The sequence below is a fragment of the Protopterus annectens genome, chromosome 1.part1 (assembly GCF_019279795.1).
Source record: "Protopterus annectens isolate FY-2018-M chromosome 1.part1, PAN1.0, whole genome shotgun sequence".
Taxonomy (NCBI): Eukaryota; Metazoa; Chordata; order Ceratodontiformes; family Protopteridae; genus Protopterus; species Protopterus annectens.
Window position 1 is genome coordinate 1,874,472,163 of NC_056726.1, and position 17,657 is coordinate 1,874,489,819.

Genomic DNA, 17,657 nt, shown 5'->3' on the forward strand with positions numbered 1-17,657 from the left:
GCTCTTCTTCCCTGCAGCATTGCACTTGGAAAACTGTTTCGTTAGTGGCCATTACCTCTGCCAGGAGGGTCTGTGAGTTACAGGCCGTGATGTCTAATTCCCCCTTCACTGTTTTTCATAGAGATAAGATTTCTTTGCATAGTAACCCTTCCTTTATGCCCAAGGTGGTAAATGAGTTGTCCCTTAATCAGTATATTAATCTACCTACCTTTTTCTCCTTCTCCTCAGTTTCCCATTGAGAGAATCTTGCACACCTTGGTTATGCACAGACAACTTGGATACTGTCTTGACAAAACCGAACTTTTACATAAGACTGAATGCCTGTTTGAATCAGTTTCCAAGCAAACTATTTCCATCTGGATTTCTAAACTATGTCCTTTTGCTGCTTGTCTAATGGTAACAGCCTTAATTCTCAAGTGAAAGCTCACTCTACAAGAGCAGTTTCTTCCTTCGGGAAATTCTTTAAAGGTTTGGACACTGCCTGTATCCTGGAGACAGCAACCTGGTCCTCTGTCCATACTTTCACTAAACATTACAAACTTGACACCATTTCCAAGTCCAGAGCTGGGTTTATCAGAAGTATTCTTCGTGGGTTTGTAGAAAAAGCATCTACTCGTCATCCTCCCAACCTGACCCAAGCTTGAGTAAGCTTTGCATTCTCCCTTATGTAATGAATACTGTAGCATATGAACAGATGGACATAGAACACTTGTGTAGAATCTTATCATAGCCATAAATGTCCTCCTCTTCTGTATGTTTCAGTATTGCTCTCCCCAACTGCCTTCCCCCTGATGCTTGCCTATTTTTTTTCCTGCTGATACATTTCTCACATAGGATCTCAGGTTGGTGCTGGGTGGCATACAATTCTGAGGTAGGTGCGTGCTGATGTTTGCTTTATACTGATGTCTCTTTATGGCCGACATGCATGTGATGTGCGGCAAAGCACCTACCTTGCAGTAGCATGTAGACTTTTGGATACTGGATGGATGTACGAGTCAGTCGGAGCTGGACTCCCTTATGTAATGAGTACTGCAGCATGTAGAAAAGAGGGACATCTATGGTTATGGTAAGAATTTACACAACTATTCTTTCACTCAAGCAAACAGTGCCCATACCCTACTAAGGATAAAAAATAAATTACCCACGCCTTGCCTTAATATTATGTGACTCTTTTTCTCAGGCCTGCACTGAAAATGGGTTACATCCAGTTGGATATTTCTGTTAAGCAATAGAAATAAATGATATACTGTACTTTTTATCTTGAGGACTTCCCGGTAAAAAGTCCTGGTTAGTTGTCTCAATTGTCAAAAGAAGCTAGGGTAGATACAGTTATCAAAAGAAGCTAGGCAGATACTGGTAGATACACAAGTACAAATGAGCCTAAATAAATATTTAAGTGTAAGCTGTTGGTATGCGACTTAGTAAAGAATTGCATTGCAATTAAAACATCAAAAATAAATATATAAATAAAGCTGTTCATACATCACAAGCATACTTACATGAGCACAATAGCACTGCAAAATTAAGATACCTCATACATGCAATAAACCAAACTGCATTGAGCCATAGAAACACAAATCCACATAAGACACTATGTAAAACACAAATAGGGTTCTATCCTTAGCCATTGATCCATGTTTCAAATTCTTCTGCTCTGTCCCCTTTGCAGGCATACCATAGTTGCAAGCTCACAAAAGGCTATATATTAAATAACAAAATCAACACTTCTGCTTCCTTAAGTAACTCTTACACAAAAAGTGTGAATACAAGGAGTACAAAGAAAATCAAACTGTACTAAAAATACTTATGTGGGGCTTGGTCCCCATGTCTGCTACACACCCATTGTATATAGGTATGGTCTCATAACAATGACAAAAAAAGTGAAAATTCCATACAGCAGCTGTAGTCAACAGAGCAAAAGTAGACAGAAAAAATGTAATCCACAGTTGGGTTATAGTGAAATGTACAAACTACAACATATATATTTATTTAAATGCCATTCCATCTGTTAACATCTGTGTGGTATGAGCCAGATTTTTTATAGCTACCAAGACACATTGTTTTAAGCTTGTACCAGTTACATTGTGATGCCATGTAGAGGTCACCAATACCCATGTTGCTTCTGGTCACCCTCTGTGAATACCTTAAGTGTTCAGTCAGCAAACCCAATTACCAGAAAATTTGAGTGTCTTTGTGATAAGTAGTGATGTTAAATTATCCTATCTCACCTTCATTCTTGCTGGCTGGTTGGGTTTGGAACTGAGCATCGGTTCTGACTTTGCCACATACTAAAGCTCGAGAGCTCTCACTGGCTCGAGGCTACACTATAACCCACGATGCCTAGCGGCTGTTCCCCATATCTCATTTGCTGCTTGCAGCTTCGGGATTGCTGTTTACTGGCTCAAGGCTAAATGACTTTATTTTTTGGTATTTTATTGTGGTTATAGTAAATTTTCTAACTGCTTACTCCCTATACACAACATAATTCTCCTTTTTTCAGCAAGTCTTTCTATCCCCGTTTATTGACTAAACTTGAATTCCTTCTTCCGTCTTAAGGACTACTTGGCCCTGCCCAGAGGAATCCGTTTTAGTTAGAGGATTTCCTTTCCCCTTTTCCTCTTCCAGTTTTGCCGTTTAAGTTAGAGGCGTTCCCTCAGTTAGGGGAGTGCATCATTTAAGTTGGAGACCCTCTTCTAACTTCTTTTTAACCTTTCTTCCCTACACCTGTCTTTCTTAAAATAAATACATAAATAAATAAAAAGTAAAAATATGTCTATATATTTTATATATAGAGGCCTTTACTGTCATTGCTTTTTGTGAAGTGGTGTTTGTTACCAAAATAGTACCTTTTGTTAGTCAGGATGTCTAAAGAAGATAAGCAGTCAGGATTTAAAAAGTGTGACTCGTGCACACAGAAAATGTCTCTTACTGATGGTCACACCATCTTTGTGTACTGTCTCGGCACCATCCACCTGCAGGATTCCTGTTCCATCTGTCATGGGTTCAGTTCCAGGGTCCTGCAGGAAAGGAAAAACAAACTTATTCTCAGTGGTTTATTGAAGAGACCCTGTGATACAGTTGAAGACAGTCAGGCTTCAAAAACTGTGGACAAAACTCCAAAAACTTCTTTGGCGCCGGGCTTGGAGTCATTGAAGAGACAGGATCAGCCTATTTCTTTGGAACTGATACCTAGCGGTTCTGACAGACAAAAATCTTCAGCTCCGCCTGTGTCTTCGGAGTCGTCAAGTAGTAAAAAGAGGAGCCGGTCACAGTCATTGGAAGTGATTCGGTTGGTGCCGCAGTCTCCCTTAATTCAATCTGTGGCTGGTAGCCATAAGTCCTCCTGTTCCTCTCGGAGCCTTTCGGATGATAATGTGGACCAAGTGGTGAGAAAGTTGCTTCGTACACCGGCCTTGGCAAAAATTCTGCCCAGTCCAGAAGGTTGTGGACCCGACTCCAATAGTGTATTTACCCTCGGTTCCTCCTCTGACTTAGTTGAGTTCGGAGCCAGAGTGCCTGGAAGCCCTTGTGGTGGAATCTTCGGTTCCGAAGTCTGCTCCGGAAGTTTCGGTGCCGATGTCAGCTCCGACCACTTCAATACCCTCTTCTGTCAAAGGGTCTGGGGGGTCAAAACTCCCTCGTCTGCTCCAGGAGGGAGAATAGGACCGGACCCTTGTAGGATCCAACTCTTCCACTCAGAGCTTTGGCCCAAGTCATTTCAGTGCCCACATCTGCCTCAGAGCCCTCATCCTTGATTTGGGAGCAATCTCCTGGCTCCTCAGACCGGGGGTCCTCTCTCTGCCCCAGATCAGGGTGCCTTTGAGGTGATGAGTGTGCTTTCCTCTGAGACTGCTCCACCCTCATCTACAGCTACTCTTCCCCCCAAGGGCCCAGTGTCAACCTCTACATCACTCCTCCAACCCATGCATAGAGAACCAGTGCCCCAGGATGCCCCAGTGGGCGAAGCCGTCTCTTCCGAAACCTCCGGAACATCCCCCCGAAGAGAATGTGTAAGAGGAAACACATAGACCCCCCCCGAGTCTGTTACATCTGATACCGACTTAGAGGAATCGGAAGGGTCCCCACGGTCACCCTCTGAAGATGTCTACTTTTTGGACATCTTAGAGATCCTGAAACAGAGAGGTGGCCGGAAAGCCCTTTCCCTTTCTGAGGATGAGTCTGTATACCTGGAGGCATTTGGTTCTTGACCCTCCACCTCTTCGGTGTCTCCACCTTTTGACCAGCTGCTGGGTGTGGTCAGTCGGAAAGCGTGGGGCTCTCCGGAGTCTGTGGAGTCAGTTCCGAGGAGGCCAAACAAATTTATCACAGCCCCAGAGGGCAAACAGTTTCTAACAAAAGGAGTCCTGGTAGATGCTATGATGGTGGCGGCGGCCACTATGAAGGAACTCGCTGAAACTTCTGCATCTGTTCACCTGCCAAATAAGGAATCTTGTATGATGGACAGATATGGGAAGCAGCCTTTACCCTTAGGTCGCTGAACTGCCAATCCCATTTTACTCGCTTGCAGAGGGATCTCCTTAAGGAGTTAGGAGATGCCCTACGAGGTGCTACAGCTCAGGGGTTGTCTGACAAAATTAACTCTCAGCTTGCGACCTTAACCTCTATTACTAAGTCATCCATGCGCCTCATTTCCTATGCAGCTGATGGAGCGAGTAGGGCAGCAGGTACAGAAATAACACCGAGGAGACATTCCTGGATGCGTCTGTGTGATTTTGCTGAACCCTTCAAGTCTTCCTTTATTGATGCCCCTTTTGATGGCTCGTCCATGTTTGGGCCAAATGCAAAAGAGACCCTAACCAGTAGTGAGCAGGATGGCAAGACTCTTTCTACTGTGGGAGTATGTTTTTCTGCCCCAAAGAGGCCCTATCGCAAGGGCCAGAAGAGAGGAAAGATGTGGTTCCGAAAATCCAAGTTATTCTCTCTGGACACTCATGGTGATTTTTCCCCCAGGGGCAGAGGGGGGGGAAATAACTGAAGACACTGCCCACATGGAAGAGGAGGTCCGCAGAACCAGGGTGACAGAGATACGTTCTCAGGTCGACCCTTCCAGCACTACTGAAAGGAGGCCCACCTCTTGAGGCAGTTGAGGGGAGATGATCACTGTACCCGAAAGCCTGGCTAGACTTAACTCAAGACCAGTGGGTACAGTCCATCATATCCAAAGGATACAAAATTCCCTTCTCCCGCTCACCTCTCTGGTCATAGTCCATCCCAGATGTTCCACCCAGTCAAAGGGATCAAGCAACCCTAGAGATCCAATGGTTGCTAAAAAAAAAAAAAGAGCCATCCAAGAAGTTCCCGGAGACCAAGTTGGATCCAGAATTTACTCAAGCTTCTTTTTAGTTTTGAAACAGACAGAGGACTGGAGACCAATTCTAGATCTCAGCAGACTAAACATGTCTGTCAAAAAGACAAAGTTCCGGTTGGTAACACTGCAGTCTATACTCCCCCTTTTGGGACAAGCCAAATGGATGTGCTCGATAGATCTTCAGGATGCTTACTACAATATAAAGATGGACAGGTGATCCAGAAGGTATCTGCGCTTCTGGGTGGGAGCCAGTCATTACCAGTTCAGAGCTCTGCCCTTTGGTCTCACTTCAGCCCCAGAGTGTTTACTTAGTGCATGGCAGTAGTTACGGCTCACCTCAGGTGTCACGGATTCCAGGTGTTTCCATACTTAGACGACTGGCTCCTAACCTCCACCACCGAGCATCTACTAACCAGAACAGGGGACTCCACTATTCATCTCTGCTTTCAGCTGGGAATTATGGTAAACTTAGAAAAATCTGCCTTGTTCCCATCTCAGCATATTACCTTTATAGTGGCAGACTTAGACACAAGAAATATGGTGTCAAAACTGCCTTACAAAAGAGTACAGACTCTACGCCACCAAGTCTCCATACTAATCAAGAAAAAAGTACAAGCCAAATTTGTCCAAAAAAGTCCTAGGTTCAATGGTAGTGACAATCACATTCGCTCCTTTGGCACGTCTACACATGAATATTACAGTGGCTTCTTTTTGCCCAGTGGTCTATGCAGGAGTTGCCTATGTCCCACAAAATTCTCATCACGAACACCTGCAGGAAGGACCTACAATGGTGGCTTCACTCCACTAGGAAATTTTATGCAAATAAATGGAAGAGGTTATCTTATTGGGCAGACAAAAACAACATAGATCCCTTTACATCTCCTTTATCTGTGACTCTTGAATTCTTAACAGAAATTTTTGATCAAGGTGCAGCAGCAGCCACTGTAAGAGTGCAACTAGCTGCTATTTCAAATTACCATGTCGGAGACATGGGGTCCAACATCATGTCCCATATATTATGCAAATCTTTTCTCAGGGGTACTTTTCTTCTAAGGCCTCCCTTAAGAGAACCTCCTCCTCTGTGGGACCTCAATTTGGTATTATTGTCTTTGACCTCACACCCCTTTGAACCAGCCTCCTCGTGCTCACTAAAGTTCTTTTCTTGGAAGACCGTCTTTTTAACAGCAATTACCTCTGCTAGAAGAGCATCAGAATTGCAAGCTCCATTTGTCCTCCCTATTTAATCTTTCATAAGACAGAGTATCTCTCAGAACGAATCCTTCCTTTCTACCAAAAGTTTGTTCCGAGGCCAGTTTGAACCAGTCTATTGAGTTACCTGTATTTTTCCCTAAGTATGGCAACAAGGCAGAATACAAGCTTCATCAGTTAGACATGCACAGACAACTATGTACATAGGACCAAAGAATTTCAAAAATCGACCAACTCTGTCTTTTTCAGACAATAGGAAAGGTGTTGCAGTTTCAAAGGTCACCTTATCAAAATGGCTCACAGATACCATCACTTATGTCTATAACCTGCATAACAAACAGCTGCCAGGCAAAATTACAGGGCATTCAACTAGAGCCATGCCTACTTCTACTGGCTTCCAAGCTAAACTTCCTTTGGACTTGTGCAGCTGCCACATGGGTCAACCCTCATACTTTTATTGCTCATTACAAAGTAGATGTAGCCTCCTGGAACAGGGCTTCCTTTGGATCCACAGTTCTGAAGAGTTTATTCCCTTGAGCCACCCAAGATGAAGGTGCTGGGGATGCTGTCCCAACCAGCAAGAATGAAGATGAGATAGGTCAACATAGCATAAAGAAGTTATGTACTCACCATAACGTTGCATGTTTGTTGTCCATGATCTCGCCTTCATTCTTGTGACCCACCCTCCTTTCCCATTTCTGAGAGGATCGAGAGGAACTATAAATTTGGCTATAGGTGCCTGATTCTCTTCACACCTGTTTTCAGAGTAGGGCAGCGCATCTATTCCATTTTGTTTTTATGGGATGAGTTGGTATAGTCTAGTGTTGGTTCTCAAACGAGATCTGGGGAACAGCTGCTAGGCATCATGGGATACAGTGTAGCCTCGAGCCAGTGAGAGCACTCAAACTTTAGTATGCAGCTGAGTCGGAACTGATGCTTGGTTCCGAAACCCAACTAGCCAGTAAGAATGAAGGTGAGATCATGGACAACAAACATGGAACGTTATGGCGAGTACATAACTTTTTTCTATCTTTCTAACAAACTGTGTGATGAGTAATATGAAGTACCCTGGTTTAATGAGTGGCATAAAATAGCTTTGACTTCCATTTAATGCTGTTAATTTGGAGACTGAAATTTTATAGATTGTATTTTTTAATAGTTCCCTGTTGGTTATTCTAAGAGATGTCTGCCATACTTTCACCTCTGTTTTATTTAACTGATATAGATTTTTTACTTGCATTTTCGACTGCAGGAGCCATTCTCATTGAGGAAGTAAAATGTAAACAAAGTAGATTACATGTCAAATATCTGACTTGAGTGGTTTGTACATTAATGCTGTTTGATTTCTAGTGCCATCTACACGTACTGATGCTACTGTACTTTACTCATTACTCAAGTTGAATTGTCGATATACATCTTTCTGACATTTTTTTTCTAGATTTAGTAATTAGTGAAATGAAGTTTATGTTTTTTCTTAATACTGATGTACATGTATATGTTTACTTTACACAGCAAGAGCAATATGAAAGCACCATTGGATTCAAACTTCCCAATTACAGGGCCTCAAAAAAATTATGGAAAGTGTGTGTGGAACATCATGCTTTCTTCAGGTATGATTTTATGTTTGTATTTGACATCTTAATGGTCCAAAACTCATTAGCTTTCATCAGAGAATTAATGATGAATGTCATGGAGTGTGGGACTGGAAACCTAGTAGAAAAAAATATGAATTGCTGTGTGTGGTTTAGAGATATATGTATGAAGTTATCTTTCCAGTACAGTGTTGAATATTTTTTAAAGTGTGTGCCATACAACCCCCACTTGCTATATTAGCTGGAGTGCTCTTACACAGTTAGGCAAACATATTTTCTTTGAGTTCTTATGGGTTGCACATCCAGATCTGCCCTTGATGGTTCATCCTTGATGGTTCATCTCTTTTGAGTCTTCATTACCATCATCCCTTCAAGCTGGGTGTGGCGGTATTGTTCACCTACTTCCATTTTTTTGTAGGCTAGCTTCTTCAGTGCCTGGTTCTGTCAGAAGAACACTGATCCTCTAGAGAGCTGTTAGGGCCAAAACTTCGTAGCATGGCACTGGGTATTCAAGCCCCATTTCTTCACTCCAATCACAGCACAAAACTACTGGTATGTATTAGTTTTTGGGGGGAGGGTCACTGTAACATTACCTTACCAGTACCCATGTCCCTTTGAAAGCCAGCTGAGTTCACACTGGCATTCCATGGAACCTTGGTTTCCCCCTTGCAGCTCTGAGTGCTTCACCTTCATCAGTGCTGGGATAATTCATCTGTGTAGTGATTCATGTTTCATGACCATTTTCCATTTTCAAGAGTCATCAGTCATAGAGTTAATAAAAAATTGAAGTGTGATTGCCATAAGCTTGTACCACAAATGACTGCATTTCATCAGAATTATAGTATTTTAAGTAGTTTTAAAACGAGTAGTAGAAAGTTAGGAATTTAAAGGTGATTTGTCAAATGAAGTAGTAAAATAACTTAAAAATGTAAACATTACAGTTCCTCTTCTGAAGAGGGTAATAATATTCAAGTAACTCCCCAAACCAGGGATATAAAGTCATCATAGTAACAAGAGTTATCCTTTTAAAATTCTTTTCATCTGAAAGATAAGGACTTGGCAACTCTATTATTAGTACTTATGTTGGTATCCCCTGTGAACAAGTCAGTTTTCTCCGATCCACTTATCACAACAGTGGATTAACTTAGCACTGTTTAACAAAGCCAGGGCCACTATAAATATAGCTAATCAGCTCCTATCTTAATGCAGCCTTCTTTTTGACTGTAAGACTCTTGCAAGAGAACATTTTAATATAATGCAAGAAACTCCAGTGAAACAGGATTTATGCTGGTACCTTCACAAGACCTGTGTCCATTGTTAGATAAAAAGAGTTACCCAGACCATTGTAGATACTGTAAAGGTTCAAGAAAATAGCAAGAAAAAGGGAAACGGAGTTATTCCTTCAATCTTCCAATGAAGATGAGGATTTTTATGATGTGTATAGATTCCCGAGCCCTCTTTTTTGTTATAACGTGAATTCCTTTTCTCAGCCTTCGGTTTATTCTACAGTATATATCTGTTTTGTATTGACTACATGATATGCCAAAATGTATGGCTACAAGGAATTTCCAAATGAAGGTGAGAAAGACAAGGAGCCATGGTTCAAAGTAAATAGTGCTGCCACTTTTACACTTTGCAGGAAGTTTTACTTTTGGAAAAAAATACTCCGTATTCAGACCAACAAGAACAAGCTCCAAAAAGTTTGACAGATTTAATGTAACACACACAAAGCCAATCCTGGTATTTTAGTCTTCATTAACTTCTAATGCACATGTAAAAGGCATCCATCCCGGCTGCATCTCTATCAGTTTGGTTGTTTATTTAAGTTTGATGACCGGGGAAGTCCACTGGGCCAAGAAGAGCCTGTTTTCAGTGGAGGTCCAGGGAGAAAAGTTCCGCAATAATTGCAAGTTACATTTCACATGTTACAAAAGGACATAGTTCATACAGCTAATTAAACATTTACAGATAAGTTCCATGATGTTTGCAACTGGCTTGTCACAATGTTACAAAAATGAAAACGTAATTCAGTACAGAAATTTCAGCATTTACATAAAGTGAATATTTTTGTTAAACTGAATTGTAGGTTTAACATTTCAAAATATATAGCTCCTAGCCATTAGCAGGTTAGGAAAATATTATGCATGGAGATGGTAATATATGTGAGATTGGAGAGTATAGTAGAGAGAAAATTAGTTTTTAGTATGGGAGGAATTGTTTTGGGTGGGATGAAGTAATAGAGGTAGTTGGATGAGTCAGTGCAAGGTGGAATGGGGGGGGGTGTTTAAGTTGGAGCGTGGCAAGGGTATTCCCATTTGGAAGAGGAGAGAGTAGCTGAGATTTGAAATTTGTATGGTTAGGTAGGTTGCGTAGGTGTGTGGGGGGAGAGTTCCATTGTTTAGCTAAGGAATGGGACAGCAGTAGATGGCCAGGAGGTCGTGCAGGTTTGTGGACCTGAAGGAGATTTTGTTTTTTGTATCTGAGTGAGTGGTTGGGAATGTAAGGTTTTAAGGAAGTAGAGAGAGCTGGGCAGTTGGCAGGTTTAAAGATGAGCTTGTGGGCAATGGTGAGTTGTAGGTAACTGAGGTAGTTGGGTAGTTCAAGCCAGTTGAGGGTGAGGAGGGAGTGGCAGTGGTGGGATGAGTTTTCTTGAATTGGTTGCAAATTTGGAGATCTTGTGGTAGCAGGATTCAAGTTTGGACCAAAGGCCAAGATGGAGATTGGTGAAAATGGGGGCACCATACATAAGGGAGGGGAATAGGAAGGTGGATGCAAGAGTTTGATGGGTAGAGGGGCTTAGGAAGTGGTTGTGCCTGTAGAGGAGACCTAACTTTTGGTGGATTTTCCTTATTGTGGAGTGGATGTGGGTGTCAAATTTTAGTTCTTCATCAATAATGATGCCAAGAAGCTTGGTGTTGGGAACAATTTTAAAGGAGGGTGTTGTTTTGGCTCTGTATGGTGAATGTAGATTTGTCAATGGAGTTTTTGGTAGGGGAAAAAAACATTAGTTTGGTTTTATTTACATTTAGTGCCGGATGGTTAGATTGCATCCATGTTTCTGTTTTATTGAAGGCTAGTTGGGTTTCTGCTAGAAGCTCAGAGGGGGAGAAGGCTGAGCAGATGATTGTTGAGTCCATCTGCATATTGGATGATAGACAAGTCTGGGATGGATTGGTGAAAGTTGTTAATGAATAGGTTGAAGAGAAGAGGACCAAGAACAGAACCTTGTGGGACACCTGTGGGTGTGGAAAGGAAGGGGGAGGTTGATGTTTTCCATTGGACAACTTGTTGGCGGTTGGACAAGTAGCTGGAAAACCAGGCAATGGTGGTGGGAGAGAGGTTTAGGGTGGAGAGTTGAGATATAAGTAGGGTGTGTGAGATGGTGTCAAAGGCCTTTGACAGATGTAGGAATAGTGTGGATATGAACTTGCCTGAGTCACGTTCGAGGTTTATGGTTTCAGGAAAGGAAAGAAGGACAGTCATGGTGCTGTGGCCAGGGTGGAAGCTGTGTTGGGTAGGGGAGAGGAGATTAAGTGTTAGGTGTGCCATGAGTTGTACTTGTATTGTTTTCTCTAGTATCTTGGAAAGAGGAGAAAGGATGGCAGTTGGCCTGAAGTTGGTGGTATCAGTATTTTTGCCACCTTTGTGGAGGGGGATGATGTAAGCATGGCACCAGATAGAAGGGACGTATGATTCTTGTATGGATCTGTTTATAAAAATAGAGATGGGATAGGCAATGCTGTCTGCAGATTGTTTGAGGAAGGTGGGTGGAAGGTTGTCGGGTGCCTTGCAACAGTGTTTGAGTTTGAGGAGAATTCTTTTTATAGTGCTTGTGGGGATGGGCTTGAGGAAGAAGGATGTGGAGGAATGTTGATGATTGGGGTGGTGGTTGGGGCAGGAAGGGGTGGTGGTGGAGGAGGAAGAGGGAGGTGGGAAGGAGGCTGATAGTTTAGCTATGCAGTCTATGAAGAAAGAGTTGAACTGGCTGGCTTTCAAGGTTGGTGAGTTTGGTGTCTGGGCACGGGTTTTCTTTGTTGCCAGGATGCAGCATGGATGAGATGGAGTCCCAGAATTTTTTGGGATTTGATGAGTGCAAGGACTGGAGTTTGGAGTAGTGGGCTTTGCTGGCTTTAATTATTAGTTCTTTTGCAGTTTCTTAGTTGCTTATATTCTAGGAGGGTGTTAGGGTTTTTATGTTTTTGATATTGTTTCCATTTTTTGTCCCTTTGGTGCAAGGCTAGTTTACTACCTTTTGATAGCCATGGGTAGGGATTAGTTTTGATGTGTTTGTTTGGGGGGGGAGGGGGCTTGCTGATTGAGAAGGGTTAGGAATGAGTGGTTCAAGTAGGAAATGGCATCATCTAGAGGAAGGGTTTTTAGAGGGGACCAGTCAGTATGCTTTAAGCATTCGGAGAAAGTTAGAGGGTTGAAAGAGGAGAGGTTGCGGGTTTGGATATAATGGTAGTGTTTATGCAGTGGCGATGGGAAACGGTTGGCAAAGGCTGGTAGGTGATCACTGTGGAGATCAGGTAATGTTCCGGTTTTGTTGATATGGTTTGGGCGAGCTGTTAAGATCCAGTCAATGATGGTACCAGAGGTACCACCTTTATTTGGTCTGGTTGGAGATTGTATTCATTGGGAGAAGTTGTACAGGTTGATTGTGTGGGATGGGGCTTTAGAGTTAATAGTATGTGGATATCACCAAGTATATATGTTTCATTTTTTATATTGGAGGAGAGCCAGGACAGGATGTTTTCAAGAGTTTTGATATCACCAGGGGAATATAGAGTGCAGCGATACATATGGACTTGTTGTTTATTTTTAGTAAACCTATTATAATTTCAGCGTTGGCAAAGGTTGATGTTTTATTGGAGTAGGGAGTTATGGTATGCATGTGTGTGCCTTCTGTGGAAGGTTGGGCTCCAGGCTGGCAACTTGACACTGTAAAACTCCACTGCCAATCATTCTGCAGACAGTTCTGCTGTGGTGACCCCTAACCAGGATAAGCCGAAAGGAGATGATGATGACGGAGTTATGGTATGGGAGGTGGAGTAGATTATTGCTTCTCCACCTCCTTTTTTGTGGTCTCTGTCATTGCGAATGATTTGGAAACCTGGTGGTAGGATTTTGCTATCTTTTATATAGGTTTTCAGACAGGTTTCAGAAACGGCGGTAATGTCGGGGTGGTTATGGATTTTATGGCATGGCGGTTAGGGATTTTAGGCTTTGTGCATCAATTGTTGTAAGGTGAATGGACTTTGAGTTTGTAGGTTGAGTGGAGGGTTTGATGAAATTGATGTTAGAGATAGGTCTGGGGTTGGGTTGATGTTGCCAGCTAGTGAGAGAGAGATGTGGTGGAGTAGAGGAGTGAGGCAGTGTGTTGGGCAATGGTAGCTTGGGTTGTGTGAGAGTAGTGATTTTCTGGTACCACATTTAAGAAGGGAGTACAGGGGGCGGTTGGGTTTGGAGCAGTTTTGGTTTGAAGAAATAGATTGGGTTAGAGGTAAAGAGTTCATGTGAGATGGCTGAGTAGGATGGGAAGTGAGGTTGATGGTAAGATGTAGTGGAGTGTGTGTGAGAGTTATGACAAGGGTTGTTTAAAAGTGCGAGATGGGTAAGAGAAGAGAGAGAGATTAGTAGGGCAAATGGGTTGAAATTCTATTTTATTAGATATCAGGATGGTGACTCCCTCAGACATTTCTTTAAAATAATAAGAGACTTGCATGGCAATCCTGAATATGGAAGATGGAAAAATTGATGCGAGTAGGACATAGGTAGCAAGTATTTAGCTCAGCCCATATAACTTTCCCTGACTTCCCAAGATTCTCCTCTTTACTCATAATTTTTTATACTCCCGAGTTCCCTTCTCCGGATCTCACCAGTAGTTGAAGTCAGACCACTGTGTAAAAGACCCCAGGCTACTAACATTTTTTGTCTAATTAGTAGTGCAGTTTTTCTCAGTCTTAATTTTTGAAGTTAGACTGCCCCCCCCCCCCCCCCCCTCCCAGTATCTAAAGTTTATCTTTTATCCTGTTCAAGTTAAACAGGATGATCTGATGTCAGTCTTCACCCAATACTTGACAGTGGTTTTGGTTCCGAACCTTGGAACCGACTCTGCCAGATCTTCCATCTCGCACTGTCCAAACTCTCTAGCCAGGTACTACCTGTAATGCTCCTCTGTAAAGTAACCTCAGATCTCTTTTGCCGCTTCACAGACAAGACACATCAGTTTTCCTTCTCTCTTGCCTTGGCTATAACAGTGAGTTTATTCTCTAATTTTCTAATTCTTTGAAATAGATCTTTATTCCCTTTTAAGAAATACCGTTCTCTTACGCTGTCTATCTGCTCCTCTTAACTTTAACGTAGCTGTTTATTTTGCTTCTTTCCCTCTCCTACCATTGGTAGAACATAAGTACCATCGTTGGTACTTCCTGTTCTTACTTATTACCTATTAGGTATTCTAAAATACCATCATTGGTACCTCCTACCTTTAGTCTCAAAAAAAAAAAAATCCTTTGCTTCTTTTTCTCTTGTCATGTGACTGTTTTACAGTTATTTACATTATAATAGCTGACCAAAAACAGCACCCTTCTCCTGCTAAATCTGTTAAAGGCACCTCAGGCTTTAAAAGGTGCCAGAAATGTGAAGGCAAGAGACTTAATTCCGACTGTTACACTTTATGCATTTATTGCCTGGGTAAGATTCACTTGCAAGTCACATGCAAGAAGACTGTTCAATTTGTCATGGGTTCTCTACGCGAACCCTGACTGAAGGAAAAACAAATTAATATCAAAGGGACAACTTAAAACAGGATTTGACGAGGCCTTATTTGAGTCCAGAGTTGAAGCTAGCACTTCTTCCTCATCTTCTGTTTCAAAGAAAAGGCCTTCTTCTGTTCCAAAGTCCACAGAACCATATAAGAAAATGCCCAAGTCATCCACAGACCCGAAGAGTTCCTCAGCACTGGAGGATTTATCTGGTTCCAGACCAAAGCTCCTTTCAGAATCGAAAACATCTTCTGCACTGACAGATTCCTCTGTGTCAAAGCTATCACAACTGCCAAGAACTAAATACTCTCCTTCCATTGACCCCTTTAAAGGTATGCCACCCAGCCCCTTTCTGGAAGCGAGACCCCTTAAATCTCTCTTCTCATCTTCTATTCGTTCTAAGAGTCTTTCTGAGGCTGATATATTGAGACTGGTGAATCAGCTCCTGATGGCCAGGGGGGTTATCCTTGGTTCCTAGCTATGCTGGCTTTGGAACTAGCCTAGTACACACCTCCTCCAACCATTGTCAAGACCTTGGAGCCCTCGGTTCCGACGACTCCTGCATCGACTGTTTCAATTCCAGTAGCATCCTCTTCGGTTCTGAGAGATGATCATCGTGTTTCACTGTTGCAGTCCTTACAAAATGGGTTATCCGGCTCCCGGAAGCCCTCAGTTGTCCAGAATACCATAGTTCTTGGTATATGACGTCGGCTGCCTTCGGTTTAAGCCTGACGTCAGGTACAAAGGAAGGCAGCCGATGCCATTTCCTCAGTCTTTTTTTGCCGCAGAGCCTAAAGCAGAAGCTTTTTGCATGAGTGTCAGTTGGCCGAGTACTTTTTTTTGTATTCTGACTGTTTAGTTGAAGACCTCCTCAGATAAGTGCCCCATTGGGGACCCTATTTTCTTGCTTTAACGAATGTCAGAGAAAGTTAATTACTGTCTTGCCTGTGGAAAACAGATTTCGCACCGTGATTTTCATTCCTATTGTATCACTTGTTTGGGCCTTGAGCATGACGTCCCTAATTGTGTACTTTGTGCTTCTTTCAACCCGTGTACCATTTGCCATAGAGCTAGGATCTTGTTCAAGCATTTCGGTGTTTGGCCTAAGTTTGTCGGTATGGCATCTTCTGGTCTCCCGACTTAAGATGTGCCTAAGAAGTGCAAGGATAAGGACTGCGACAGGCTTAGGGTCAAATTAGCCGACAACATCCCTGTTAAGTTGGTTGTTGGCCCAGCGGTATTCAGTGAGGCGCTTTCATTGCCCCTGCAGTCTGTGGATGTTCAGCAACAGGCGACTGCGGAGACCTTTTCCGAGTCCTCCATTCCACAGGCTTCCACGTCATCTTCGGATCCTCCACCAGTCACCGCTTCTGATGGATCCAGAGCTGCTAAGCAGGCACCGGCTTCTGAGGTCTCTTTTCTCTGCCCAGAGACCAGATCCAGACAGACGACCTTGGCTCAGACTATTGCGGTGGCTAGGCCTCCTGAGTCCCTCCGACTTTCTAGCAGGCCTTCCAGACAAATATCTACTCCAAAGCAGGCTCCGGCCTCCCCTCAAATGCCTCTATCTCAGATGATTAAGATGGCTAGTGATCTCTTGACCCTTATCAGGGGCTCGCAGCCACCACCTTCTAAGAGGGTTAGGGAATTGTCCCCAGAAGTTTTGTCTGCCTCAGACTGAGGGTTCCAGCACTTTTGCTGATGGAGGGAAACTCTCAACTTTTTTCTTGTTTTGAGGATTCTGATGCAGAAAACTCCATCCCTTCTGCCTCCCCTCCAGAAGGTTTCTCTTTTGGAGATACTCTGAATACTCTTAGGGAGCATTTCAAATGGGAAAGTCAGGACTACCTTCAGTCTAAGAAACGGATTAGGGAATTTTTGGATTTGCCACAGCATAAGCCTTTGGCTATCTCTCCGGTTTTGGAAGTTGTTGATGTTTTCATGGAGAATTCTTTGACTCCTAATTATGTTCCTCCTGCTCCAAGAAAGCCTGACAGGTATAGAGTTCCTGATTCTTATCCGTTCCTTTTCAAGAATCCTACTGCGGATCCAGAGATTATTTCTCTGGGCCCTAAAGGTGTTAAAGCCATGGTTGCTAAAAATCCTGTTCCTTCTGACAGGGAATCTAGGGCCTTGAATAGGTGGGGTAAAAAGGTTTATACTTCTTCCACCCTGGCTATTAGGTCGGGTAATTGTCTTTTTCATATGCTTAAGTATTAGCAGCATACTTTGGAAGCCATTAAGGCTAAAATTGCTGGTGTTCCTTCCCTTATAGAGAGTAAGGACATGCAAGATTTATTGAATTCTGCGACTCTTGTCACTAAACATTCTCTACATTGTGGTTTTGACACTTTGGTGGCTTCTTGCAGGGCAACAGCCACAGGCTCTGCTATTAGAAGACATGCTTGGCTCAGGGGAACAGCCTCTTTCTGAACCTGTCAAATCTAAATTACTGGATGTATCTTTGCACAAGGACAAACGTTTTGGTAGCAAAGCAGAAGAGGTGTTGAAAAAGTTGTAGGATAAGGCCAAATCTGTGCAAACTGTTAAGGATTTTCTGCAAGTTCAGCCTCCTCATTTTAGTAGGCATTGCCCTTCTAAGAATTGGACTTTTCCTGACCATAGTAAACAGGGATGCACTAGGCCTAGGGGTTACAGGTCTTCTAGGGGACAGACTTCCACCCCTCAAAAGGCTAAGCACTGGCAGTCTTCCTCTTCAAAATTGGGGCGTTCTAAGCAAACTTCCCAAAGCAAGCATTC

General features: G+C 42.9%; 1 protein-coding gene across 11 annotated transcripts in view; it reads left to right on the forward strand.

Annotated features, from left to right (window-relative positions):
• Positions 1–17,657, forward strand: part of LOC122812836 (protein 4.1-like) — a gene marked incomplete at its 3' end in the record, with an annotated part of 3,376,257 nt that overhangs the window by 2,164,226 nt on the left and 1,194,374 nt on the right. For all 11 annotated transcript variants that reach the window (XM_044084885.1, XM_044084929.1, XM_044084895.1 and 8 more), the window contains 1 exon segment: positions 8,051–8,148. In XM_044084885.1, the coding sequence (XP_043940820.1) occupies positions 8,051–8,148 (98 nt within the window).